The 26,503-nt window shown below is 41.4% G+C and overlaps 1 protein-coding gene across 2 annotated transcripts; it reads left to right on the forward strand.

The window, feature by feature from the left end:
• The first annotated feature begins 43 nt into the window (after positions 1–43).
• On the forward strand, positions 44–26,503 carry LOC308557806 (nmrA-like family domain-containing protein 1). 2 transcript variants are annotated; one of them, XM_081138648.1, is made up of 5 exons: positions 44–134; positions 16,504–16,742; positions 18,482–18,731; positions 20,998–21,188; positions 25,315–26,503. In XM_081138648.1, exons 1-5 carry the CDS (start codon positions 125–127, stop codon positions 25,492–25,494), a joined length of 870 nt encoding a protein of 289 aa, XP_080994774.1. In that variant the 5' UTR covers positions 44–124; the 3' UTR covers positions 25,495–26,503. The 2 variants fall into 2 exon arrangements, with proteins under 2 accessions (XP_080994774.1, XP_080994773.1); XM_081138647.1 differs by lacking the exon at positions 44–134 and adding an exon at positions 9,321–9,469 and having other exon boundaries at positions 25,315–26,502.

Genomic DNA, 26,503 nt, shown 5'->3' on the forward strand with positions numbered 1-26,503 from the left:
GCACGGCGAACCGGATGTGACGTGACACCACCTTTCGCGGAGCCCTGCCCCCATCGGTGTGTCTGTGAGGCGGGAAAGCGAGCATCCTGGTTGGCGTCTGTGGTGTTCGCCGCAGGCTGCCGTGATGCCGCCAGGTAACGCCGGACTCCTTTCTGGAACTTCCCAGGGACACCGTCGTAGGCAGGGAAAGGAAGGAGATGTCCGCGGTTTCTCCCATCTTTATTTTTTTGTGCCCTTTTTTGGTTGGAGAGGCCAGATATCCGTGTACTGGGTTCTGTACTTTGCATTTATTTAGCCTTCATTGTAGCTCTTTCCTTGTTGAATAAACGGTCATTTGATCAAGTATTAAGCGCCAAAGCACTTTACCAGATCTAGATGCACTGAAATCAGGTAATCTCTATTCCCGAGAATGTAAATACACATTTGTAAACTGATTTTAAGTGCTAGAGGCACGTACAACTATAGTAATGTCACAAGGAGGGAAGGTTAGTTATGCCATCACCCAAACAGTATAGTACAATATTGCCCCTTACCTGTGGTTTCACTTCCCATGCTTTCAGTTACCTTTGGTTGACTGTGGTCTGAAAATATTAAATGGAAAATTCCAGAAATGAACAAATCAAATTTTTAACTGTGCACCATTCTGAGTAGTGGGATGAAATCTCACGCCATCCTCCTCTGTCTGGCCTGGGATGTGAAGCGTCCCTTTGTCCAGCCACTCCAGGCTGTATACTCTCCCAGCATCGCAGTGCTTGTGTTCAAGTAACCTTTTTTTAATTTAACAGTGGTCCCAAAATGTAAAAGTAGTGAGGCTGCCAAGAGAAGCCATGAAGTGCTTCCTTTAAGTGAAACGGTGAGTGCAGTACAATATAGTGTTTTGAGAGAACCACTTTTACATAACTTTTATTAGAGTATATTGTTATAATTGTTCTCTATTATTAGTTACTGTTGTTAATCTCTTACTTTGCCTAATTTATAAGTGTAACTTTATACATAGGTATATATGTATGGGGAAAAACTGTATACGTAGAATTTAGTGCTTTGTGTTGTGTCCGGCATCCAGTGGGGGTCTTGGGACATAACCCCTGTGGATGGGGAGGTGGTGGTGGGGGTGCTACTGTAGTGTAAAGAGCTCAAACTTGGAAGTTAAGACCTCTCTGTACCTGTTGTTTCCCCTTCCATTAAAGTAAATTTTGGTACCTGGCTGATGAGGTACTTTGACATAGCATTTATTTTTAAAAGATTTGTCCCTTCACCTATATTTCCTAAGCCTCCTTGGTAGCCTCCCCCCGCCAATTTACCTCGAACAGGAAAAACACTCCTTCCCCAAACCCCTCTGCCGATTATTATTTTAGAGTAGGGGTCAGAAAACTATAAAGGGGAGATAGTAAATATTTTAGGTTTTGCAACCCTGTTTCATCTACACAGCTCTGCTGTGGTGCTGCAAGAGCCCACTGCAGACAACAGTAAGTAAATGGGTGTGGCTGCCTATGATCCATGGCTCTAGTTTACCAATCACTGATTTTCAGTACCAAAATTAAATCTACTTACATAAAATACATAGCAAGATAAACAATAACTTGGGGCTTAAAAGGTACGTAATTTTTTCCCTTTTATGGAGTCCTTTAGGAAATGCATCATGTGATGTGTAGGAAGCATCCTCTATTTTAGATATATTTGTACAGTTTCCTTCTTTTCTTACCATGACATATTTATTAAGAAAGGGTAATTTGGAGCCCAGTGCATGACATGTACTGGAGTCCAGTACATCTTTGGGGATGTACATTATTTAAATAGAAAGTGAGATTACTTCTAGCATTATAGGAACCCCAGCTCCCAAATAATAATGACTTCTTTGTAGCAGCAAGCGCCTACAGCATGCCTCCAATGTTATACATTAAAGGGCAGTAAGTTCTCCCTGGCAGTTGTTGCAGCAATTGAAAGTCATATTTTCATATCTAGTATAGGGATGAAATTGCCCAATATTTTTCTTTGTAGCAAGTAAGGTGGTTGGTGAAGACTCAGAAAATGGATTATCAGGTGAGCTTTCCATACAGATAACTGGGTCCAAAATGCGTATAACTGGTCAGCCACTTTTGCCACTGGAGTGCTGCAGAATTCAACTGTTGGTGGAATCATTTTTTGACTGTTAGTTCCATCATTTCCGATAAGATGAGCATTTACTGCTTTTGCCAGCTCGTGATTTGTTAATGCTAGTTCTGCTCTGCTGTGAGGTTGTGTGCTAGGTTAGTGAGTTTGCTCTCTTTAGATTTCACATATAAATGAAATCATATTTGTCTTTTTCTGTCTGACTTACTCATTCTTTTTTATGGCCAAGTAATATTCCACTGTATATATAGTACTGGAATATTTACCTGGATATTTCAGAGGCTTATAAAAATTAACACGTTCAAATCGAAATTAAAATAATCATTTTAATATTCTACCTCTCCTCTGCCCTCTAAATGTCTCTGCTAAAACTTTTTCTCTCTTCCCCTCCTCATCAATTCTATTTCTTGTACTTTAAAAATTTATCTTTTCCTCTCTGTATCTCCTGCCTCACCCCGTCCTGTCACCTTTTGTTAGGGCCTCATCAACTCACTTATCTGGAGAATTGTAAAGTATCTTAAAAACGAAATTTGATTGTTATACCTAGTCTCTTTCAGTGGTCCATATAAGAACTAAAAAGAGAGAATAGGAAGTGAATAACCCGGAACTTACAGCAGTGACAATGATGTTAGAGAGGAATGAATGGACATGACTTGCTGTGCTAGTTGCTCCAAATTCATACATTTTGGCTGCTCTATGAAAGTAGATCAGGGCCCTTTAAGTATGTTTCTCTGCCAGCTGGCGCTGAAGCTTTATCAGTATAGGGCATTGAATAGGCATTACAGGAGGAAAGGGTTTATTTCCTAGTTCTAGTGCACATGTTCCACAGGCTCCTGCAGCACGCAAGGCTTTCTCAGTGACCAGCTCTGAGCTTCTGCAGTGTGCCCACAGTGTCTTCAGAGTCCAGCTCCTGCATTGCCAGGCTCCTAGCAGCCAGCAGCTTCCTCCAGGGCACCCACCCTCCACCGTAACCAGGTTTTGAAGTAGAGGCCTCTGGCTCCTACAGCATTTGCAGCTTCTCCAGTGCCCAGCTCCTGCAGTGTACAGCACCCAGCAGCACCCAGCAGCTGGTGGCTTCTCCTGGCATTATATCAGGTGGTTTTATAGGTGAGACACTGCCCCATGAACAGCTTTCCTTGGCATCCTAGAGGGAAAATTTCTGAAAAAATTCTAGAGGGCAGATTTCTATTAAGTTCTACCAGCGTATCACCTCAGCAACTTCTCTGTCATCAAATGAGCCATGGCCATATTCTCTTAGATGAAGCCTGGACCTCAGATTTTGAGGGGAAGGAGGCCTTTCTTGGGTGTCTATTTCAGACCTAGGGGTAAGGCTTCTCTTTATATCTGCAATTCCTCTATTCTTCAGAGATCTCTTTTCTTAGTAATTAATTCTTTGTTATGCCTATCCCCAGCTGAAGTTAATTCTTTATATTAAACTTTCTCTGTTCAAATTACTGTGTTGTTTATCTCTCTTGATTGAACCCCTAGTGATTCAGAATTGCTGCCCGGAGTGGTTTTCAAGATACTGCTGGGATGCAGAGTTGAAGGAGAGAGAAGCTACATAAACTTCTAGGTTCTGCCCTGGCTGGGTGGCTCAATTGGCTGGAGCATTGTCCCTTACACCAAAAGGTTGTATGTTGATTTTATATGCAGAAAACTTACTGAACTTACTAGTTCTAATAGTTTTTATCTAGATTCTATTGCTATTTCTAGATAGGTGATACATTCCTTTGTAAATAATGATAGTGTTATCTCTTCCTTTCCAATTTTTATACCTCATTTATTGTTATTACTTAATATGAGGTAGAAGGAGGAATCTAAAGATTTAAAGAAATGGGAACATTGTAGTGTATTTCTCTTTTTCAATCTGCTCATCTACCCTCTAGCTATGTCCTGAGAGAACTCAGGAGACAATTCTCTAACTAAAGCACTGAGAAATACTTTCATGAAATGAACACCAACTTTAAAAATAGACCTATAGAGATTGTTCTTTGTCAATAGATAGCTTCTGTGGGTAATATGAGGTAGAGGATGACTCAGTATTCCTAATTTAGACCAATTAAGCAAATGCCAAATAGCCAAGATACTCCTGGAATTATTGTAGTTGTTCTGGAAGTCCTGGCCATCCATCCACAGGACTCAGAATCACCCCATTGACATTTTAAGAAATTAGATCACTTCCACCAGGTGGTGCCACCTCAACTGGAACAGATGTACTTGGAAAGCACTGGACCTGGATCTATGGATCCATACTTGTTCGGCTCACAGCGAACATTTTATTAGCTTCTCAATAATATGTTCCTGCATTTTTGGCAATTAATGTTTTGGATTTGACTTCTTGTGGTTTGTTGGAGTTTTACCATAGAAACTTACCATATTATTTACAATAATCCCTGTATTGTCTCTCTGACCTATAGAATAAGAGTTATTATGGTAGGAAGGCCAAGTAGAAGCCCCTGGAATTCTTCTTGTCTATCAACATAGTGACATTTTGTAGAACCACAGACATTAGTGCGAACATCAGAGACACCTGAGACACAAAGATAGTGGTCCCTATCTTAGACCCACTTAACTCAAAAGTTTGACAGTGCAAAAGGCAAATGAGTGTTAGAGAATTACAGTGGATCATTTTAAAGTTAATTAGGTGATAACAATAATTGAATTCGCTATTCCAGTTAGGGTCTTCTTTTTGGGGGAAATAAATATAAGTCGTGGTAACTGGTCTCTAGCTATTGATCTAACAAATTATATTTATTCTTGATTCCAATAAACTGAGAGCATCTTTTTCCTAGAAGGGGCAGCAATACAACTTCATTGTCTGCCATCAAGGTTAGATTGACTCTGACTCTGAGCTATAGGATCCTTTACTGTTTCATCAGCCCACAGGCTGTTACACACTGTCTACTACATTGATGACATTAGGATGCAATGACCTATAGAACTGGAAACAGTTACCCTAGATGCCTTTGAAAAAGCAGTTATGCCAGAGGGTTGGAGAAGAATCCCATAAAATTACAATGGGGTGTCATCCCAGTGATGTTTGTGGGGACCAGTTTGTTTCCTTCCAAACGGAAGGACTAACAGTTGCACCACTAAGAAAAAGGATAATTCTTGGTGGGTTGTTCACTAGTCTTGCCAAATCTGATGGTAAAAGTTCATGAAAAACTATAGTAGCCTTACATAGGCAGATGTAATTCTAAGATGTAATTTAATTCTCCTAAGAATTCAAGTCATAAAATAAAGGTTTGATCATCTGGTGCTACTGGCTATATGCAAAGATAACAATGGGTAGTTGAGAAGGCAAGTTATAAATACCAACTATGGCCTTGGATTAAATTTCATTTTCATGTACATATTTATATATTTTGAACCACTTTTTCTCTTTGTTCTCCATGTCCCTGAATATTTGAATATTTGATATAGAGAAAAAGATGCTTGTTAAGTTAATTTAAAGGAGAGTGGACAAATTTTCAAGATGGAATCTAAGAGAATTTAAAGACAGATGAGCATTATCCCAGGATGATCCTGGGTGCAATAATTGAGATTTTGGTTTAACTACTTTTAAGAGGGGTTAAAGATATAAGAGGTAGTTGTATTATGTTAGATGTTACTGTTTTAAAAGTAGTGTAAGTGAGGGAAGAAACATATATGTTGATTTTGGGGGGACCAAAAGGGTAGACTGTGGTGGAAATTTGTCTCTCTCATGGTCACTTAGCATCTGAATTCCTTTCCCATGTTTTGGGGAATCTTTGCATGCAGCAGAGCCTGATTCTATTAGAGAAGTCAAGGATCCCAGATACTTGCTTTCCCCACAGGTAGGTACCGCCCAGCCTTGGAATCGGAAGTTAGTGATGCAGAGGAACAATATTGTCGAGAATACGTTCAAGAAATGGGTAGAGGCCACAGCAGCAGCTACATGTAGTTACCACAGGCAGCAGGGTAGCAGTTCTAATTCTCCTGGTTCATGTCCAGAGTTCGTAGTGTTGGTGGTTATAAGCTGTGATGGCTACACTCAGTGGCAGCAGCCATGGTGTCTTTGCCAGACCAGTTCTGTGATATCATTTCGAGATATGTCCTGGCTGCTAAGCCTCTCTGAGCTTCATTCTCAGCATTTCTGAAGATTCTGAGATTGTCCCATATCCTTTGAACAATTTCCATGATCAGTGTTGTTTGCAAATAAGAATTCTGATTAATAAAATCTTGAATGTATGCTTTAATTGTCTTACTTACCTTTATTTTGGTTGATTTTATTCTTCTCGGTAGGTACTAAATTGTTCATAAAGAATTATCTCAGTGGTGTAAAGAAAATATGAATTAAAAATATGAGACCAAATATGCTAAGTGTGGTTCCCTCAGAGTAGTGATAATATGAGAAAAATGTTCCTCGTTCTTTACACTTAACAGAATTTTCCAAAATTTTATCATGGCAATGCATTATTTGATAAAAAAGAAAAATCCATTAAAATATGAGAAACAGTAACAAAAGCAAAGAACTTCATCTAAACTTTTTAATGCTTAAGACAGTCATAGGCTTGTAAAGCTTTTTCCTTTACTAGGAATATCTTTCTTACCCAGCTCAACAATCCTAATTCCTATCTAAGCTGGAATACCTGGCCTTTCATAAGCTCTTCCCTTGATTTTGTTGCTTTATCTAGCTTCTCTCCAAGTGACAAGTGATCTTTCCCTTTTCAGAACATCCATAATTTAGCTTACATTTTACTATAGTAATATTGAGAAATTGTTGAAAACTTACCATGTTCCTACTTTTCCTGGTAGGGGTTCACCTAGTTAAAAAGCCAAAGTTTTTGGTTTCCACCCAGTGTAAATGTTTACAGGCTGGTACCTGCCCATTTTAGCTTTTCCTATTCAGTCACTTCTTGTTTTTCCTATAGATTATTTTTAAAGTAAACTTTCTAATGAAATATAAACACAGAGAACACTGTACAGATCTTAACTATACAGCTTGACAAATTTTCACAAAATGTACTCACACATGTGATCAACACCCAGATCAAGAAATAGAACATTACAAAAATTAAAAAGTTAAAAAGGCAAAAGTGTAAAATAAAATAAAAATAAATAGAATCTTATACCCCTACAGCAGCCCCAAAAGAAGCCCCCTTAAGCTCCTTCCAATCACTACCCCTAAAAGTAACCACTATTCTGATGTCTATCACCATAGATTAGTTTTTTCTTCTTTTGAATGTTATAGAAACTAAATCATATGCTGGGTCACCAATTTTTAACCTTTTTTATCTCATGGCACACATAAACTAATTACTGAAATTCTGCGGCACACCAAAAATATGTATTTTTGCCAATCTGACAAAAAAATAGGCATGATTTTGATTCATTCACATGATGGCTATTGTTATATTGACTTGTTATTTTTTCATTTGACAACCTAAGGAAAAGAGGTTGGTGCCCCTGACTAGTCATGTTTTAAAAGTTTTAAGCAGTACACCAGTGTGCCGTGGCACCCCGGTTGAAAATCACTGTGCTAAGTATTCCTTACTCTTTTGTTCAACATTTTATTTGTGAGATTTTTCCAGGTTGTTGCATGTTGTAATGGTTTATTCATTCTTGTTGCTATGTGGTATGTCATTGTGTGAATCTACCACACTTGATCCATTCTACTCTTGATGGACATTTGGGTTGTTTCCAACTGTGGGCTACCACTAACAGTGCTGCTGTGTCCTCAGAGGCTTTTAAATTTTTTTAAGTCGGCTTAAAAAATGTGCGTGTCATAGTACTAGGCTATAATCAAAGTGTAAGACCAATACTGTCATGTCATGCCCGATCCTCTGTCTCTTCCACCAATATATTGCATAAATAAATGAAAAAAGCCAGTCAGAGAAAGACAAGTGTCACATGATCCTACTCATATGTGGAATCTAATGAACAAAATAAACCGATGAACAAAATACATCCAGAGACAGAGAAGCATGAATAGACCGATGAATCTCAGAGGGAAGACAGGGGTGGGGAGAGATTAACCTAAGAACTTATATGCATATATGCATAACCCATGAACACAGACAATAATGTGGTGAAGGCCAGCGGGGGGGGGGGGGGGATGCTGGGCAGAAAGGATCAATGGAAAAAAGGGGGACATCTATAATACTTTCAACAATAAAGATAAAACATTTAAAAAAACATATTGCATAAAATCACTCAACTACTCTTAGTCTGCATGTGTGCGTGTATAATTTTTTCTTTACAACCTGGAATCACAATATATATAGTTCTCTGTTGTGTTGATGGTCTTTCTTCCTGCTTTCCCTCATTGAATAACTCATGGAGTCTTCAGGTCAGCTCCAGCAAGTGCAGCAGCAGCTCCTCCGAAAAATCTTCCCTAATGTTAGGCTTGCCGAGGAGGAACACGAGGCCAGATGAAAAGGTAAAGGCAATTTTATTAGTGCATCTGAATACAGATGGACGGAGCTCCAAATGGCATCATCTTGAGTGATTGGGGAGGAAGTCTCTTTATAGGGTGTAGGGAGGGAACTTTTTGGTGCCCGCCCAGTTTTTCTGAGTGGGAATAAAAAGTTACCAAGGGTAAGGAACAGGTTGTTGCCTGAGTTCATCTGAAAGTTACTTTCTCATGCAGGGAGTGGAAATTTACCAAGCGTAACAAACAGAATGCTGCTAGTGCTGCTAGCGAAATTAATTTATCTAAAAGTTGCATTCTCATGCTGAGGAGGGGTGAGCCCTCAGGAACATTAAGTTTTTGTCCAAACCCAACACTTAACACCTCAGTCTGGGTTTTGTGTCTTTTCTCCATAACCTGTGTCCCCTCTGCCATTCTTCTCTACTGTACTTTTTAAAAAAATTGATTTTCAGACAGAGAGGAGACACACACACACACACACAGTCATCAATTTGTTGTTCCACTTATTTTTACATTCATTTGTTGATTCTTGTATGTGCCCTGACCAGGGATTGAACCTTGGCGTATCCGGACGACACTCTAACCAACTGAACTACCTGGCCAGGGCTTTCTACTTATTTAGTAGTTTATCTCCCTTATAAGATCAAATCACCAGAGCCTTTAGCTCAGTACCTAGTACACCAAAGGTGCTCAATACACATTTGCTGAATACATGAGTGAGTGAGCAAATGAATCCTGTTTGGAAAATTGCAGTGTCAGAGTGAGTAAGCCAGCTGGTAACAGAAACTATACAAAGGAGGGGCAAAATAAGGGGTGTGGTAATCAAACTTCACTTATAACTCCCATGCTTGAAGAGAAACTATTACAGCTGCTATCGCTGCTCTGAGGAAAGTTCAGCTACTCCACTAACTGTTTCTTTGTCCAGTAACATGACTAGCAAGAAAGTAATTGCAGTGTTTGGAGCAACAGGTAAAAAACTCCTTTTAAAATGCGTGCTGACTTTGCTTACTTTCCTGTCTTCTTGTTTTTAACGTCAGAGCCTGCCAGCGTGGGCTGAACAAGGAGCCCTTAAGAAAAGTGTCATATTGCTTGAGTTTCTGATGTGGTAAAGGGGCTGGGTGATTTGATTTGTCAGAAATGATCTCAGTGGGACAAGGACCACTGACATATTCTCTCTTTCTCAATTGTGTGCTGACTTGTATGTTTCATTTTAACATAAGCTGTACTCTGGAGACTTTTGTCCGCTCACTTCCTAACAAGTAAAAGCAGCGTGAGAGGCCCGTGCATTTGTAGGGCATATCTACATGCCTCAACAATACCCCAGTCATTCTGGGGTGGGTGGGGGTTAGGAGAATGTGCTGTTACTTTTCTCACTGGGGCAACTGCCGGAGCCTTTTAACTGCTGTCCCTGCTTTCAAACTTGCTTTATTTATAATCTGTTCTTTACAGCCAGAGTCATCTTTTCAAAATGTTGATCAAATCAGGCCACACCCATTCATCCCCCTATGATCCATTTGAAACTATGGGATCATGCCGCCTCTGCTCAAAACCCTCCAACGCTCCCCTCCCCGTCTCCAAGTAAAATGCAAAATCCAGCTAATGGACCCCCATCTTTTACCCTCTCCTTTACTTACGCTGTGTGTTCCTCAAGCACACTCCCACCTTAAGTCCTTTGCATTGGCCACCCCCTCAACCTCCAGTTTTCCACACTGCTTTCTTCCTCATGTCACCCAAGCCTCTGCTCAGTTGTCCTCTCCATGAGCACTTTCCAGACCTCCATATTTAAAATTGCAACTCCTCTCCACCCTGCCGCTGTCTGGCTGCCCTTCCTGCTTGATTTCTTCCCTTACTATCTGTCTCTTTACACTAAAAGATAAGCGCTATGAGCAAAGGAATTTTGTCTGAAAGAGGAAAGGACTAAAGCAGGGAGAAGAGAGAAATAAATTTGCAAAAACAAATAGCCAGTTATGACATTGACTTTAGAAGGAATTCTTACCTTTTTTGACAGCATGGATGGACCTGGAGATTATTACGCTAAGTGAAATAGGCCAGCCAGAGAAAGACAAATAGCATATGATCTCACTTATACGTGGAATCTAATGAACAAAATAAACTGACAGACAAAATAGAAGAGAAGCCTGGTTACATGGAACAGACTGACAGCTGTAAGAGGGGAGGGAGGTGGGGGGACTGGATGAAAGAAGGTGAAGGGATTAGCCAAGAACACATACGTAACTCATAGACACAGACAACAGTGTGGTTATAGTCAGAGGGAAAGGGGGGTGGGGTAGGTGGAGGTGGGCAAAGGGGGAGAATGGGGACAGATATAGACTTTGCTTTGGGCAATGGGTGCATGATGCAGTGTATAGATGACGTTTTGTTGAGTTGTACACTTGAAACTGTTATAGCATAGCAAGAAGCTAGGAAAATTCCAGGACAAGCAGAATAGGGAAACTAAGACAGATAGTTAAACAGCAGTTTGAGCCAAAGCAGCCCAGCCTAGGCTCTCCTGTTGCTTCTTCTCTGACCTTCCTTGTTTCACTGTCCTAATTATATTTTTACAGTGGTCAATAAAATCTTGCTTGCTTTTCTACACTTTGTCTCTTGATTGAAATCTTTCCTCCAAGAAGAAAAGAACCGAGGTCGTCTCATCTTACTGGTAAAAAACCCTGTATGGTTTTGCTAACCAATGTTACCCCAATACATCCAATTAAATAAAAGGGGGTAAAAAGGTAAATGGGACATGGAGATGATTGTATGTCATTAAGGTGAAGGTGAGAATATTGTTTTTTCCTGAAAGAAATAAGCCATCAAAGGATTTTGAGCAGAGTGACTCAATATGACTCCTACGTTAAAAGGATCATTTTAGCTTCTGTTTTGTGAACATAGTGTAGGGGGCAAGGGCTGAAGCAGGAAGACCTTTAGGAGGCTGCTGCCATAATCCTGCCAAGATGACCATGGCTTAGACTGGGATGGTAGCAATGAGGTGGTGGGGAGTGGTCAGATTCCGGATATGTTTCAAAGACAGTTGACAGGGACAATGCGGTGATTGTGGGGGGTGGGGTGGTGGTGGAGGTGAAAGATGGTATAGGGGAGATAAACTGTGATGGGGGGGAAAAATAAAGAAAAAAGGAGTTGACAGGGTTCACTGATGGACCAGATATCAGAGGTGAAAAGAGAGAAGTAAACAATGACTTCAGAGTGTTCTGGCTTGCGCAGCTGGAAGATAAAGTTGTGATTCACTGAAATGGGGAAGACTGCATGGGCGCTGGTCTAAAAAAGCCAGGAGCTCCATTTTAGTCTCAAACTTGAGTTTCAGCCTAGGCATCCAGAGTAGGCAATTGAATAAGAGCCTTGGGAGTAGCTCTTAAGAGAATCAGATTAGATGTGTCAGAGTTGAAGAAAGTTGCTTCCTGCTTAGCTAAGGGGATGGGCTGATCACCTTATTGCCCAAGGCTTGTCCCTGGTCAGTTACAGTGGAGTTCTGGGTGTGTTTGTGTGTTTGAAGTATAGTTGCCTGATTTAGCAGGTAAAACATGTAAGATGCCTAGTTAAACTTGACAGGGACATGTGTTAACCCTTACCTGTGTGTGTGTTTGCATGTCAAACTCTGAACAGTGCCTGCCATTCAAATGCTACTGTGGATGAAAAAAGGGATTCCTATGGAAAGTAACCTTGAAGGGAGATCTGATCATAAATTCCTAACTGGGCAGGTCATGGTGGGCCATCATCCCCAGGCATGTAACTTCTTGAGAGAAAGCCTTATCTTTGCCTTAAGCTAGTCCTGTCCGTTGCTTCTGTGCATCTAGGTTAACACACCTTTGAAATAACCACCCTCAAAAGAGCACATAATCTTGTTAACTATCCCGTAAACTAATCTCTGCCTTGCTTTCTACCACCTTCACGTAATCTTCCTTACTTTCCCTCCTTAATTTCAAATGCATACAAGAAACCGCAGAAATGTTATTTGAGATCTTGCTCCCTGGCATGTGTTGTCAGTTGGCTCAAATAATTTTAGTATGTGTGCTGCCAAAGTGAGCACTCAAACTCTTATAAAAATTTGGGCGTTTCTGAGGTTGACACTGTCCTCAACATGGAATTACCTGGAAGAGAACTGGGCCCAAGAGGGAATGATCCAGAATAAACAAGGAGGGTCTGGGACAATTGAGTATGTCAAGAATGGATGCCCTGGGGGCTGCTTTTTTGCTCTGATAAGCTTATGGTTATGTCTTGCTAATTTAAAGGAACAGGGCCAAGATGGATTAATTCTTCTCTTGGTTTGGGTCTTAGTAAAACATAAAAAGTGGGAGTGGTTAGGAGAGCCAGTTCTGGTTCGGGTCCAGCTCCTCTTACTCACTCATACAGGTTTCAGCAAGACTGTCCACCTCTAAAGCTAAGAGTTGAAAACACAGAGGTTTCGGTCTTTTCACTTCATTCATTCAACATGCAAATGTTGAAAACTTGCAGTTTGCCAGAGAATAGTCTCAGCACATGATTGGGAAACAGGGATGAAGAGTAGAGTTTCTGTCCTCAAGGAGAACCCAGTTTAGTAGGAGGGCTAAAAGGAAATAATTATAATAGTTGATATGGGCTGAATTGTGTCTCACCCCCCAAAATAATTCATATAGTGAAGCCCTAATTTCTAGTACCTCTGAATATGTATTTGTAGATAGGACTTTTGCTGAGGCATTTATATTAAAGTGAGGCCATGAGAGTGGACCCTATCTGGACTGATGTCCTTTTAAGAATAGGAAATTTTGACACACAGAAAAGCAAGAAGGGCTAGAGTGCACAAAGGAAAGACCATATGGGGACACAGTGAGAAGGCTCTCCATCTGCAAACCAAGGGGAGAGATCTCAGGAGAAACCAAACACAGCAACACCTTGATCTTGGGCTTCTAGCCTCCAGAACTATGAGAAAATATATTTCAATTGTTTAAGCCACAATCTGTGGAAGTTTTTTATGACAGGCTTAGCAAACTAACATAGCCTACAAATATTTTTTATTGAATTTTTATTTTTATAGCTGTGCCTACAATAGTTTTAAAAGTCTAAGAGTCCTACAAGGCTTGTACAGGAACCCAGCAGACCCTGCCCTACTCCTTTCCACATTTAACTCTCCTCTTTTTACTGGCATTTGTCTCCATATTTCTAAATAATGTGATTACATGCTATTTCTTGATTTTTCAATTTTAGATATTGTTCATTGTCCTTAGCTCTCCTATATCCCCATCCCCAAGCACATATTTCCTTTTTCTCATCCTCTCTAATATAGTTTTAAACAATTTGTATTTTTCATATGGATGATGAACTAATATGGACTCTTATTATGACTATGTAATTATTGTTCATACTTGAGCCATGTAGTGTGACTTTCTCACATAATTTCTTGTTTTCCCTAAAATTAATGATTGCCTTTATTTTTATTCATTATCCTCACCCAAGGATATTTTTTCCATTGCTTTTCAGAGAGAGTGAGAGGGAGAAAGAGAGAGAAACATTGATGTGAGAGAGACACATCAATTGGTTGCCTCCCACACATGCCCCGACCTGGAGCCAGATCAAGCCTGCAACCAAAGTACCTGCCCTTTGCTGTAATCGAACCTGGTACCCCTCAGTTCACGGGCTGATGCTCTAACCACTGAGCAAACCCGGCTAGGGCTAATTGCCTTTATTTTTTATTTGTTTAGTTTTCTTTGTACCTGGCACTCATTTTTCCCCCTCCAATCTCTCCAGTAAAGCTAGATGACTTCTCTAAAAATGAGCAAACACATCAATTAATCTCTTGGTTCTCTTTTCTTCTCTCCATGGAGACCTCCCTCCTGGAATGCTACCTTTTTCTATTTCAATCTTCCAAGATTTCCTTCTTCATTATTCTAATAATTTTCTTTGCCTTACTCCTGGGTTTGGTTTTTGTTTCCTGCAGTTTCTCTTGCTTGCTTTACTTTGTCATTTTGCTGGAGCACATCCCCCAGGAGCTTACAGAGAAAGTGTACATGGGACTTAAATTTTTGAAACCTTGAGTGTCTGAAAATGTCTTTATGTAGAATGTTTAGAATCAACTGATCATTTGGCTAGGTTTAAACTTCTAGATAGAAATTCATTTCCCCCTAAATGACATTACTCCATTGCTTCCAATGTTATAAAGAAATCTGCTGCTATTTTTATCCCTCACCTTTGAATTGACTACCCTTCCACCAAAGTTTGTAAGATTTTTTTCTTTTTTTTCTTTTTTAAATATATCTTTATTGATTTCAGAGAGAGGAAAGGAGAGGGAAAGAGAGAGACAGAAACATCAATGATGAGAGAGTCATTGGTCGGCTGCCTCCTACATGCCCCTGACCAGGGATCGAGCCAGCAACCCAGGCATGTGCCCTGATCAGGAATTGAACCACGATCTCCTGGATCCTAGGTTGACGCTCAACCTCTGAGCCACACTCAGCCAGGCTGTAAGATTTTTTCTATCCCCAGTGTTCTGAAATTTCACAGTTATGTAAATAACATGAGACCTTATTTATTCATTGTCCTTGGCACTCAGTGGCCCCTTGATCCGGAAGCTCATTCAGTATCCTTGAACTCTGGGAAATTATATTCTTTGATAATTCCATATGTCCATTTTCTCTATTCTCTTGTTCTGGAATTCCCCTGGCTTGATCCTCTATTTTCTCTTTCCTGTTTTCCATTTCTTTTTTTTTTTTCCTTTCAATTTTGAGATCTTTCTCCAACTTTTTCTATTGAAAACTTATTTCTACTATATTTTAAATTTCTGAGAGCTTCATCTTCTCTTCTAAATGCACTCTCTCCTCCTCTGCCTCCCCCTCCCTTTTTATTGGTTCAGGATGCAGATATAATGCTCTGACTACAAAATCTTCTCCAGTCTCTGAAGATATTAATGCTTTAAGTTTTTTCGTCCTTTCCCTGCATTGCTTCTGTTTCCTTTTATCAGTTTGTTTATTTCAGTTTTGTTGGAAGCTTTCTTCAAACATCTAGTGACCTTTGGATGTCTCTTCATATTTACCACTATAGCACTAAACTTTGGCTGAAGCTCCTTGTGAAAAGCAGAGCTCGTGGAACTGCAGACCCTATAAGGTTATCAGTGGTGTATCAGTTGGGCTTCCACAAGAAACAAGTGCCACACTCTTTTCAGAGAAGCCAGAGGAAAAAAATAAAGGCTGAAAGGGAAGAGAACAATAATGAATAAGTGAGCAACAGGAGGAAGGAGCAGAGGGCAAGAGAGATGACCAAAACCTGGGGAGAGTAGCAGCATGGAGATGGTCACCTCTTCTCCTGCTCATGTGTCTCGGGCTGATGCCTCTTATTGGCCAGATCCAACCCGAGAGCACGAAGAGAACCCATTGATGGAGTCCATACAGGCCAGCCTCCCAGGCACGAAGCAGGGTGCTGAAGCTGAAGGTAGATCTGAAGGTGCAAAAAACATATTCAGGACAGGTATACAACCTATTTGATAGAGGATCCAAAATGTCAGTAACCCAGCACAGTACCTGGCATATATCACAGGGCATTCAGTAAATATTTGTAGAGTAGATAAATTAGGCAAGTAATGAAAGTAATGATCATATATCATTAATGGCTTTGAATGCCATAAAAAGAAACTTACGCAAGTTTTCAACTTTTAAAAATATATAAAATAGGAAGTTCTTTTGAAAATATAATTGTGTGAAGAACCTGAAAATAAAATTTATAACCAGAAAAAAATAGATTTTCCCAGTTGCATCTGGGGTGGAGGGTCTGGTACCCTGCTCATTTGGCCTCCTTATTGCATCAGGCCTCTCCCATTCTTTTTCTCCCGCATGGATTTTGCAAAGGTGCTTCTGATGAGGCTGGGAGAAACCTAGTTTGAAAACCTCTGTTGCAAGCCGTGGGCATGCCTCCTGAAGTAGTTATTACAACAGCTATACTCCGAATAATGGCACTTCCTGACCAACTGTTTTTTAGTGAACATTCCTCCTGATCCTTCCTCTACTTCTTCCCCAATCCTGCAGGAGCCCAGGGTGGCTCTGTGGCCAGGGCCATTTTGGAGAGCAAAAAGTTTGCTGTGAGAGCAATGACCAGGGATGTGACTCGACCAAACGCACTGGTGCTCCGGGACCTTGGCGCTGAGGTGGTAAAAGGGGACCTGAATGATGCAGCATCAGTGGAGGCTGCCTTAAAAGATGCCTATGGGGCCTTTGTGGTGACCAACTTCTGGGACCATCTCAGCAAAGAGAAAGAAGTGTGTCAGGTGGGAAGATCTTCAAGTCCCTTCCTTTCACCCTCCCTGGGTGCTCTGCCCTCCCTTGAAGGGGGTGGGCCTTCAGTCTGGGCAAAAATATAAGCCTCACTCCACGTCTCCCTGGATTTATGAAAAATATGCACTTCAAGTGCTTGTTAGAGGGGTCTTTGATTGTGAAGTCAGTGTTCTGTGTGGCACATGCCCATATCTCAAGACCCTGGAGATCTGAGAGGGACCATGCAGTGGAGCCAGTCATTAGATGCCCACCACTGGTCTGTAGATGGCATATGAAGGGTACCCCACAAATTAAGGTAACTCTGAAGTGAAAAGGGAAGCACAAAATGTAATGACTATATTTATTCTTCAGGCAGAGAATTTAGGGAGAAATCAGTAATGGGTACATAGAAAAAGAGCCAGCCGAGCAAGCAAATAAACCCATGGTGATTAACATCAGGGAAAATAAAAATTTGTAGAAAAAAAGAAATGTAACCATAGAATATTACATTGTTCAACTTCAGCTGTGTGTAAGCACTGATTATTGATCTAGCCCAAAATTATGATATTGGGGATATGAAAAAAAGGGAATTGCATATATGTGTGACGGTGGTGGTGGACCGTGTGTGTGTGTGTGTGTGTGTGAGAGAGAGAGAGAGAGAACACTAAAGATGAGGGCTCATCTTTCTTAGTAGGAATTTAGTAGATGATATCTTAAACTGAGAAAAATACCAAGAATTAGTAGTGCAAACCTGTTATTTAGAAAGAAAGAAATAGCTAAAAGAGATGACGTGGTTACCTCTGGAGAGTGGTTATCAGCATGGGGGCTTAGGGAAATGTCTTTGTCATTATAAGTTCAATTCCCTCCCCTCCCATGACAGTACTATTTGAAATGATATATATGTATAAATTGGAAAAATATGAAGATTAGACTATAAAAATGTAATGGATGGGATCAGCCTTTTGCAAAAATTGCGCAATTCAAAAAATTAAGAGCAGGATTGAGCCATTTCAGGAATATCTGTTAAATTATTACCATTTACAGCTTCTCTTTTAGTGATAAACTTTGGCAGGGCTTACATTAGGAGCTCTGGGTTCTAATTCTGATATTCGCTTACTATGACACCCAGGGGTACAAAGTCACTTCTCTGCTTCCCTTTCTGCACCTACTAAGCCAGATTAATTATGTCATCTCTGATTACCACATGGGGTTTTGTAAGGAAAAAAAGAGAAGGAAACAGTGGAAAGAAAGAAGAAGAAAAAAGAGAGAGAGAGAGATGAAGGTACTTTGGAAAATTTAGAACTAAAACACAAAAAGAGAATATCTGTGTGTGTGCGTATGTCTTTATTATGCTCTCAATATCTAAATGGTGTGCAGATAGAATTCATTGCCAGAAAACATTATTACACTGCATATTGTTACCTCAGGTATCCCTGAGCCTTATATGTAAATAAATGTGGGAGTTGATCACAAAGGTACTGATAGCCTAGAGGAAGGGACCAAACGTTCCTGACTGTTCTCACCAGGCTGCCTCTTAGCTTCTGATGAGGTTCAGCATTTTGACATGTGGAGCCTCTGCCCTCCAATACTGGTGGCCTCTCAGATGGTAACTTGAATATATTTTGATGCTGGAAGAGCTTCGTCTCTAAGGAGAACAATAAGAAAAGGAGCGGGGAAGGCAAAGCAGCACCTGCCCTCTCGTCCATATGCAAATACATTTTTCTATATAAAGAATTCATCATTTGTCCCTTAGGGAAAGCTGGTGGCCGATACTGCCAAGCGCCTGGGTCTGAAGCATGTGGTGTACAGCGGCCTGGAGGACGTCAAGCGCCTGACTGGCGGGAAGCTGGAAGTTGAGCACTTTGATGGGAAGGGAGAGGTGGAGGAGTATTTCTGGTCCATTGGTGTTCCCATGACTAGCGTCCGCTTGGCAGCTTACTTTGAAAACTTTCTCACCATATGGAAGGTGGTGAAAGCCTCTGATGGAGATTACTACACCTTGGGTAGGTGGAAGTTTGCAGTGGAAGTTAACCAGACACCTGCTGTCCCCCCTCCTCCTCCCATTTTCCCTCCTCTCTCATTTCAGACAACATGTGTAATTTGAGTGCCTACTATGTGCTTACCTCTGTGTGAAGTGCTGAGAGGGATACCAGATTGTTTTAGACTTCCCAGAGAACTGGTTCCTGGACTGAAAACATAAAGGATTTCACTTCCAGTCTTAACAATCTGATGTTCTTTATACACGTGATTAGCTATGTGACCTCAAGTCTTAGCTTCCTCATGTCTAATGGAAAAGTTGACAAGATGACTTTTTTTTTTTTTAAATATATCTTTATTGATTTCAGAGAGAGGAAGGGAGAGGGAGAGGGAGAGGGAGGGGGAGGGGGAGAGGGAGAGGGAGAGGGAGAGGGAGAGGGAGAGGGAGAGGGAGAGGGAGAGGGAGAGGGAGAGGGAGAGGGAGAGGGAGAGGGAGAGGGAGAGGGAGAGGGAGAGGGAGAAACATCAACGATGAGTCACTGATTGGCTGCCTCCTGCACGCCCCCTACTGGGGATGGAACCTGCAACCTGGGCATGTGCCCTGACAGGGAATCTAACCTCGATCTCCTGGATCCTAGGTCGATGCTCAACCACTGAGCCACACTGGCTGGGTGACTTCTAAGTTTCCTTTTAGCTCATCCATCTGACCTGTGGCAGCAGGGAAGACATTCTTCTCTTGACCTGGATCCCATGGTCAGAATCCCTAGAGGTGCCCTGACTCCCCAGAGAAAGAGTCTAATTCTTAAGGTCTGGGCTGGGGCTGGAGAGACTATAGTTTTAACAAGGATTCCTAGTAATTCCAGTGTTTCCAGTCCACTGGCTGGAATCCCCTACCCTTTGGAGACATTTTCTTTGTCCATAGTCCAGAGTGGCTCTTTGGAGTGGAGGGACTACGAGAGTATCAATGGCAGCAGTTCAGTCTCTTTCTGTTGGCACATAAGACTTATCAGAGACATAACTAGTGACAGTCAAAGTCAACCTGGAGCACCTACCATACAGTACTTATGAGGTAAGTACTATATAAAAAATAGGGCAGGGTAAGGTATATGTAGAGTGCTAGCAGTAAGGAGGTGGCATGTGAAATTTGAACAAGATGATCAGTGGGCCTCTTTGAGAAGGTGACATCTGAGCACCTTCTGATGGAGCTGGGTGGTGGTCTTTGTGGGTATTCAGGGGAAGAACATTTTGGGAAGAGGGAACAGCTAGTGTGGCTGGAACAAAGCAAGTAAGGGAGAGTAGCAGGAGGTGAGGCCAGAGTTAACAGAGGTCTGATCCTGCAAGCCATTGGCTTGTCTTTTGAGGGACAGAGAGCCATTGGAGGGTATGGCCAGACATGATATGAGCTGACTTTAGTTTTACAGGTTCTCAAAGAGACCATGGAAAGGCAAAAGTGGAAACAAGACCAACTTTGCAATAATCCAAGTCAAAGATGATGGTCCAAGGTGGCTTGGACCCGGGTGGTAGCAGTGAAGATGGTGAGAAGTGGTCAGATTCTGAACACACTATGCATAGGACTTCCAAAAAAAAATAAGATATGGGGTGTGAGAGAAGTGTCAAGCTGACTCCAAGATTTTTTAAAAATATATATCTTTATTGACTTCAGAGAGAGGAAGGCAGAGGGAGAGAGAGAGAAACATCAATGATGAGAGAGTCGTCATTGATCAGCTGCCTCTTGCATGCCCCCGACTGGGGATCAAACCCACAACCCGGGCATGTACCCCGACTAGGAATCGAACTGCAATCTCCTGGATCTTAGGTCGATGCTCAACTGCTGAGCCACGCCCAGCTGGGCTCCAAGATTTTTGACTTGAGAAACTGGAATGATAGAGTTGAGATGGGGAAGTCTGTAGGGGGAGCAAGTTGTTGGGGATGTAGGAATTAATTTGGGAACTCATTGAGTTTAACATGTCTATTAAACAATCAAGTAAGGATGTTGAGTAGGAAGCTGGACAAATTGAGTCTGGAATTCAGCAGAGATGTCGAGGTTGGAGATATAACTAATCATACTTTGTACATAGTAGATATTTAGTAAATGGTGGCTTTTAAAAAATCGATACCCAGGCATTATGGTATTTTCTTAAGTAAAACCTTGTAACTAATTGTGAATAGGTTGTGGCCACTCGGTGTTACATTGCTTTCCTGTACCTTTTGTTTAGTAGTTAATTAAAGTTTGTGGAACCTACCAAGGATGTGATATAATTACCTATTTTTATCTTTTTTTTTTTTTACTAGCACTGCCTATGGGTGACATACCAATGGATGGCATCTCTGTTGCTGATGTTGGAGCAGTTGTCTGTAGCATTTTTAATTCTCCAGCAGAGTTTATAGGCAAGGCTGTGGGCATCAGTGCAGAAGCGCTGACAATACAGCAATATGCTGATGTTTTGTCCAAGAGTTTGGGGAAAGATGTCCGAGATGCAAAGGTGAGTTCTTCAGAGACATAAATGTGATCACGAGAGTCCACCTTGGGTCACACCCCACTGACTTACAAATTCTGGTAGACTTTCGATGAGCTTAGGCAAGGGTTCAGCTGAGGCTGTCAGAAGAAATTGAAGAGGATTTCAGTTCCACAAATCTATCTTGTGTTGGTGCATCTTTATTTCTTTGGCTTAAGGTTAATCAGCTTGTTAGAGTAAAATTACTTTTAGGTGGCCAGAACTTAGAATCTGAAGACCTAGAAGAAACTTTCTTTCTTTTTTTTTAAATTCTCACTCGAGGATATTTTTTCCACTGATTTTTAGAGAGAGACTGGAAGGGAGGGAAGAAGGGGAGAGAGAGAGAGAGAAACATCAATGTGAGAGAGACACATAGATTGGCTGCCTCCTGCACAAAGCCTGACAAGGTCCAGGGATTGAATCTGCAACCGAGGTATATGCCCTTGACTGGGAATCGAACCCGGGACCCTTTGGTCCATGGGCTGATGCTCTAACCACTGAGCCAACCCGGCCAGGACATCGCTCTTTCATATATAATACCCAACTCTCCTCTCATAAGCACTCACTGCTGATCATTCCCATCTGCCAGAACTCGCTGGTGTGGGGCAAGGTACTTACCTCTCTGAGCCTCAGCTTCCTCGTCTGTGAAGCGAGATGATAGTACCTACTTTGGGGTGTTCTTGTGAGTATTAGAGAGAATATGTTTAAGGGGCTTAGTATAGTGTTTGGCACACATATCAATCAAGTCCCTATTGGTATATATCAAGTACCTATCATGTATCTGGTGCTATCTTTGAGGACTTACAGCAGAGTCCGGGTGAAAATGTTAGTGCACATGAAGTCGCAGGGATCAGGACAAGACGGAGCACTGTCGGGTTTAATTGTGTTGTCTGCACTATATGTGACCAGAGAAGGGCAGGAGAAGGCTTCGTGGAAAAAGTGGCTTTGAGTTGGTCCTTGAGGGTGGGCAAGATGGTGTCTGGGTGGAGGAAACAATGGGGCTGGCCTGGCTAAATTCTAGAATTCTAAATTCTAGCCTGGTTAAATCCACACGCATGAACCAGAGGCTGTACGTGGAAGTAAGCAAATCCTGGCACTGCCCTTACCTATCTGTGGGATCTTGGCAAGCTACTTAACTTTTCTAGCCTCAGTTTCTTCATTTGCTAAAAGAAGTTATACCTAATAGGACTGTTTAGAAGATGAAATGAGATGTAAACAGCAGGCACCTGGCACTGGCTCAGCAATTAGTAAGCCCCTGATAGCTGATCGTGCTATAAATCAGGTGGTAATGGCCTAGACTAGAGCGGATAGGACAGACCCTTTACAGAAAAGTGAGAGGAAATGATGGTATCGCACATTACCAGCCATTTCTCCAAAGCAGATGTTGATGAGAAGAAGGAGAGCAGGGCTTCTGAGAAGGAAGTGTGTGCTTGTGTGTGCTTCAGAGAGACATCCTCAGAACGGAAAGGAGGACCCATACCTTCTTTGAGCTGGCAGGCATGAACTAGTCTGGCTCTTTGCCTCTCTTGGCTGCATTCCCCCATCTGTAAAATGAGAGTGTTGTTTGGATGATTTCTAAGGTCCTACCCAGCACCATCTCCCTACAGTAGGTGTCCACAACTAGGACCCACCACCTGCTTTTAAAAACGGATTTATTGGAACACAGCCACACCATAGTTTACGTATCGTCTATGGCTGTTTTTATGATACAATGATAGAATTAAGTAGTTGTGACAGAGCCCATGTGACCCGCAAAGCCTTAAATATTTATATCTAGCCCTTTAAGGAAAACTTTGTTGACCCCCACTCTAGAATGTTTCCTAGAATTAGGGATAGAAAGTTGGTTTATGTTTTCATCTGCAACTCTTGGTCTAGTGAGTCTTGAGTCATGAGGGTGCATCTAGATTCCCAATTCAGTGTCAGGAACAGGAGCTGTGAGGAAGCTAAGAAATCTTTTTTTTTAAAAAAAACTATTGTAGGTGTCTTTAATAGAGATAATAAGTTACCCCCAAACCCAAGAAGACAGCCAATCACTAAAAGATGGACTCATAAGAGGATCTGCAAAGCCACTTGTACCTGAGTGCAAATAAACTTCCCAGGGGCAGACCCCTCCCCAAGGCATTTGCACTTTTATTTCATGAGGTTTGAAGTCTGTAAGGAAGAAGGGGAGAAAGGCGAAGGAGTGTGGGCATATGGTGTGTGTGTTTATTCTCAGAGGACCAGGTAGACATTGTTTTGGATGGCTCAGGACCTTCTAAGCATCTCTCAGTCACATACCTGGTCCCTGATTCTTCTTGGTACATCAAGTTGTTTCACAATTCAGCAGAAACTTCTTGGCACCTAAAGTTCTAGGGCATTAGGAGCTGGAACTTTTACAGGAGGGGGAATGCTGTTCTTAGGAACTAGTCTGACTTGAAGATGCTGCCCAGGGTTCTAGAGTGGGGAAATGCTCAGGCATCATGCGACTCTGGCCACAAGGTGGCGCTCCGGCCTCGGCAGTCGGACTTTTCCCCACAGTCTGGTTAGAAGGAAGCTGCACAAGTGCTTCAGTGAGGGCATCCCTGGGACAAACATCCATCGGGAACTCTGGTCTGGCTGAAGCTGTGTGTCCGACCCAAAAACGAACATGGCCCTCTCAGAAAGTGAGACACAACAAAACAAATCTCTTTCCTTCAAAAATCTGCAGAAAGAATACCTTATTTCACTAAAGAATATTAGTTGTCAGAGTTAAAGGGTGAGAGACCACCCAAGGAAACAGACGTTTTCCAAGTCATCTTCCACGCTTCTTGTGTAGTCTTCTTACTAAAGTTTTAAATTTTTTTCTTATTTCAAAAATAAATGCTTATTTCAGAAAATACAGAAAATTATTTTTTAAAAATCACATACTCAGAGATAGCAACTGTTAAGATCTGGCACATTTTATTCTAGCCTTTTTCTAGTATATACAGATACAAACATATTTCTTTCTATCATCTATCTATCTATCTATCTATCTATCTATCAATCATCTATCATCTATCTATATACATGTTTGTACCTAGCTTTTTCATTAAACATTATATTATGAGCATTTTTAAATTTTGTTAAAATTCTTTAAAAACATTAATTTTAATAACTACATAATCTTAAAGTAGACATACTATAATTTATTCTGCCATTCCTTTGTTTTTACACATGTTATTGATTTTTCATATTATAAATGACATATGACAATCATTGTTTTATATGAGTTGTTCATATGTCACAGTTTTCTAAGGCCAAGTAGAATAGCAAGGTTAGAGTTTACTCTGGGGGCTTAAGACAGATTACACTGGATTCAATAGTTAGAAACAGTTTTTACTAATTCAGGTGGGATTATTGATCTAGTTAGTGCCAGAGGGACTCAAGAGGTAGGTTTTGTAGAAGGTGGCAGAGGCAGCTCTGTCAGTGTGTGACGGGCAGCACTTGTTTGAACCTAGACCTGGAAGAGTCTGGGATGGGATGGTTGATGTCAAGATGCTCATTTCTAATTAAGGAGGGGAATGATGGTGAAGGGACATCAGCCAGGAGGAGAGGACAGGGAGCCTGGTGCCAGAGTGTGTGGGAGCCTGGCGCTGCGTGAAGGCCAGATGGGTGGACTATCTCTGAGAGGGCTGCTCAGAGAATCCCATGAGGAAATGTATATGAAAGCTGGTCAGATGAAGGGGGGACAGATCTATAGTACCTTATCCAAAATGCTTGGGGCCAGAAACAATTCAGCTTTCAGACGCTTTCAGCTTTAGATAGGCTGTTCTAGATGTGTTATGTAACATCATCAGAGGCGGGGCAGGAACCTGTAATCAAACACATGAACATCTCTGCAGAAAAATATATGACTATTTCCACTAAATGGGATTATTAAAGAGCATAAATAGCTTCATGTAAGTTCAGATCAGAAGTAGTTCAGAAAAGTCAGTTTGCTCTCAATTGCTTATGAAAAAATGAGAGTTTTTTGGGTTTTGGAGTTAGGCTAAAGAACTGTGGACCTATATCATCGTTAAGGTGAATAATTTATTCTCAGACTATTTTCAATGAGAGCTGAAACACTTCCATTTTAAAAATGTATTATTATTATTTTTTAACTTGTTCTTAAAAGATCACCGTGGAAGCTTACGAGAAGCTGGGATTTCCTGGAGCGGCGGAAATGGCCAACATGTTTCGTTTCTATCGCATGAAGCCAGACCGTGATGTCAAGCTCACCCACCGACTAAACCCCAAAGTCAGAAGCTTCAGCCAGTTTATCTCAGAGAATCAGGGAGCACTGAAGGACATTTAAGCTGTTCAAAATAGGCCCCCGACAACTTTCTTCCTCCTGATTCTGGTCCTGTTTACAGCGCATCTCCATTTACAGAACAGACATATTAGAATGCAATTGTTTGCGACACCAAAGTCTTCCCTGAAGTTCTCTTTTAAGTAGGAAACATGGAAATGTCGATTCACATATAACTTTCCAGCTAGTGATAAGGATTGTACATCTGTTTGGTTAAGTAAGAAGCCCCAAACCTGTCACCTTCTGTAGCTCTGTCTCCCCAACAGTCAAGTCGCCTCACAAGGCTCTGGCCTGGGGAACTTGGAGCTTCCTCCCTAACACCAGTGGGGGTGGCCACTGACTTTCTCCTGCCTAAATGACCTAGAGACCTGGTTCTAAAACTCCCCTCGGCAGCTCTAGTTTTTTATTCAAGTGCATTGTTACATTCTCAGTGAACTTTTAAGTAATTTTAATTTCTTAAAATAAAAATCTTTGTAGAGGACTTTCTGGGGAACAAGCACAAGTATTAGAAACTCTAAAATTCAGTTTTGCTTCAAGGTTGAAAGTTGACATTCAATTACTTATCTATTCATTCTATCCTTCATTTAGGCATTCCACAAACCTTATTTTTAGCACCAGTACTGATGGTGCATTTGTGAACTTCTCTCCCCTCCTATGTGCTTTCTTATTGGAGTGGTCCATGCTCCAGAGGCTGCCATGGCTCCTTTTCAGTTTGTGGTTGGTTTTGTGTCATGCTAGGACAAGGGCGACATCTAACTATTTAGCTACAGTGAAACCTAGAGGTTCTGCAGTGGGTGAAGGCAGGAGCTTGAGGCCAGAGCTGGAGAAAGGTAGGAAAGTGGGAAGAGGAGGTGATGGAAGGGCCTCTATAATATCTTTGTATATCTCTGGCTTACCATTTTCTACACCATATTGTAATTGCTTCATTTACTAGCCTTCCTCTTGGCTGTGGGTGACTCTTTATCCTGGTGCTTGCTTGGCACATGATGGGTGATCAATAAATGATGGTTGTCTA

The sequence above is a fragment of the Miniopterus schreibersii genome (genome assembly GCF_964146895.1).
Source record: "Miniopterus schreibersii genome assembly, chromosome: 5".
Classification (NCBI taxonomy): Eukaryota; Metazoa; Chordata; class Mammalia; order Chiroptera; family Miniopteridae; genus Miniopterus; species Miniopterus schreibersii.

Bases quoted from the DNA above. Each gene is read 5' to 3' on its own strand.
- LOC308557806 (XM_081138647.1), top strand. From the start codon at position 9,430: ATGACTAGCAAGAAAGTAATTGCAGTGTTTGGAGCAACAG. The intron at 18,732-20,997 runs GTAGGTGGAAGT...TTTTTTTACTAG, and splicing joins TGGAGATTACTACACCTTGG to CACTGCCTATGGGTGACATA. The intron at 21,189-25,314 runs GTGAGTTCTTCA...TGTTCTTAAAAG, and splicing joins AAGATGTCCGAGATGCAAAG to ATCACCGTGGAAGCTTACGA.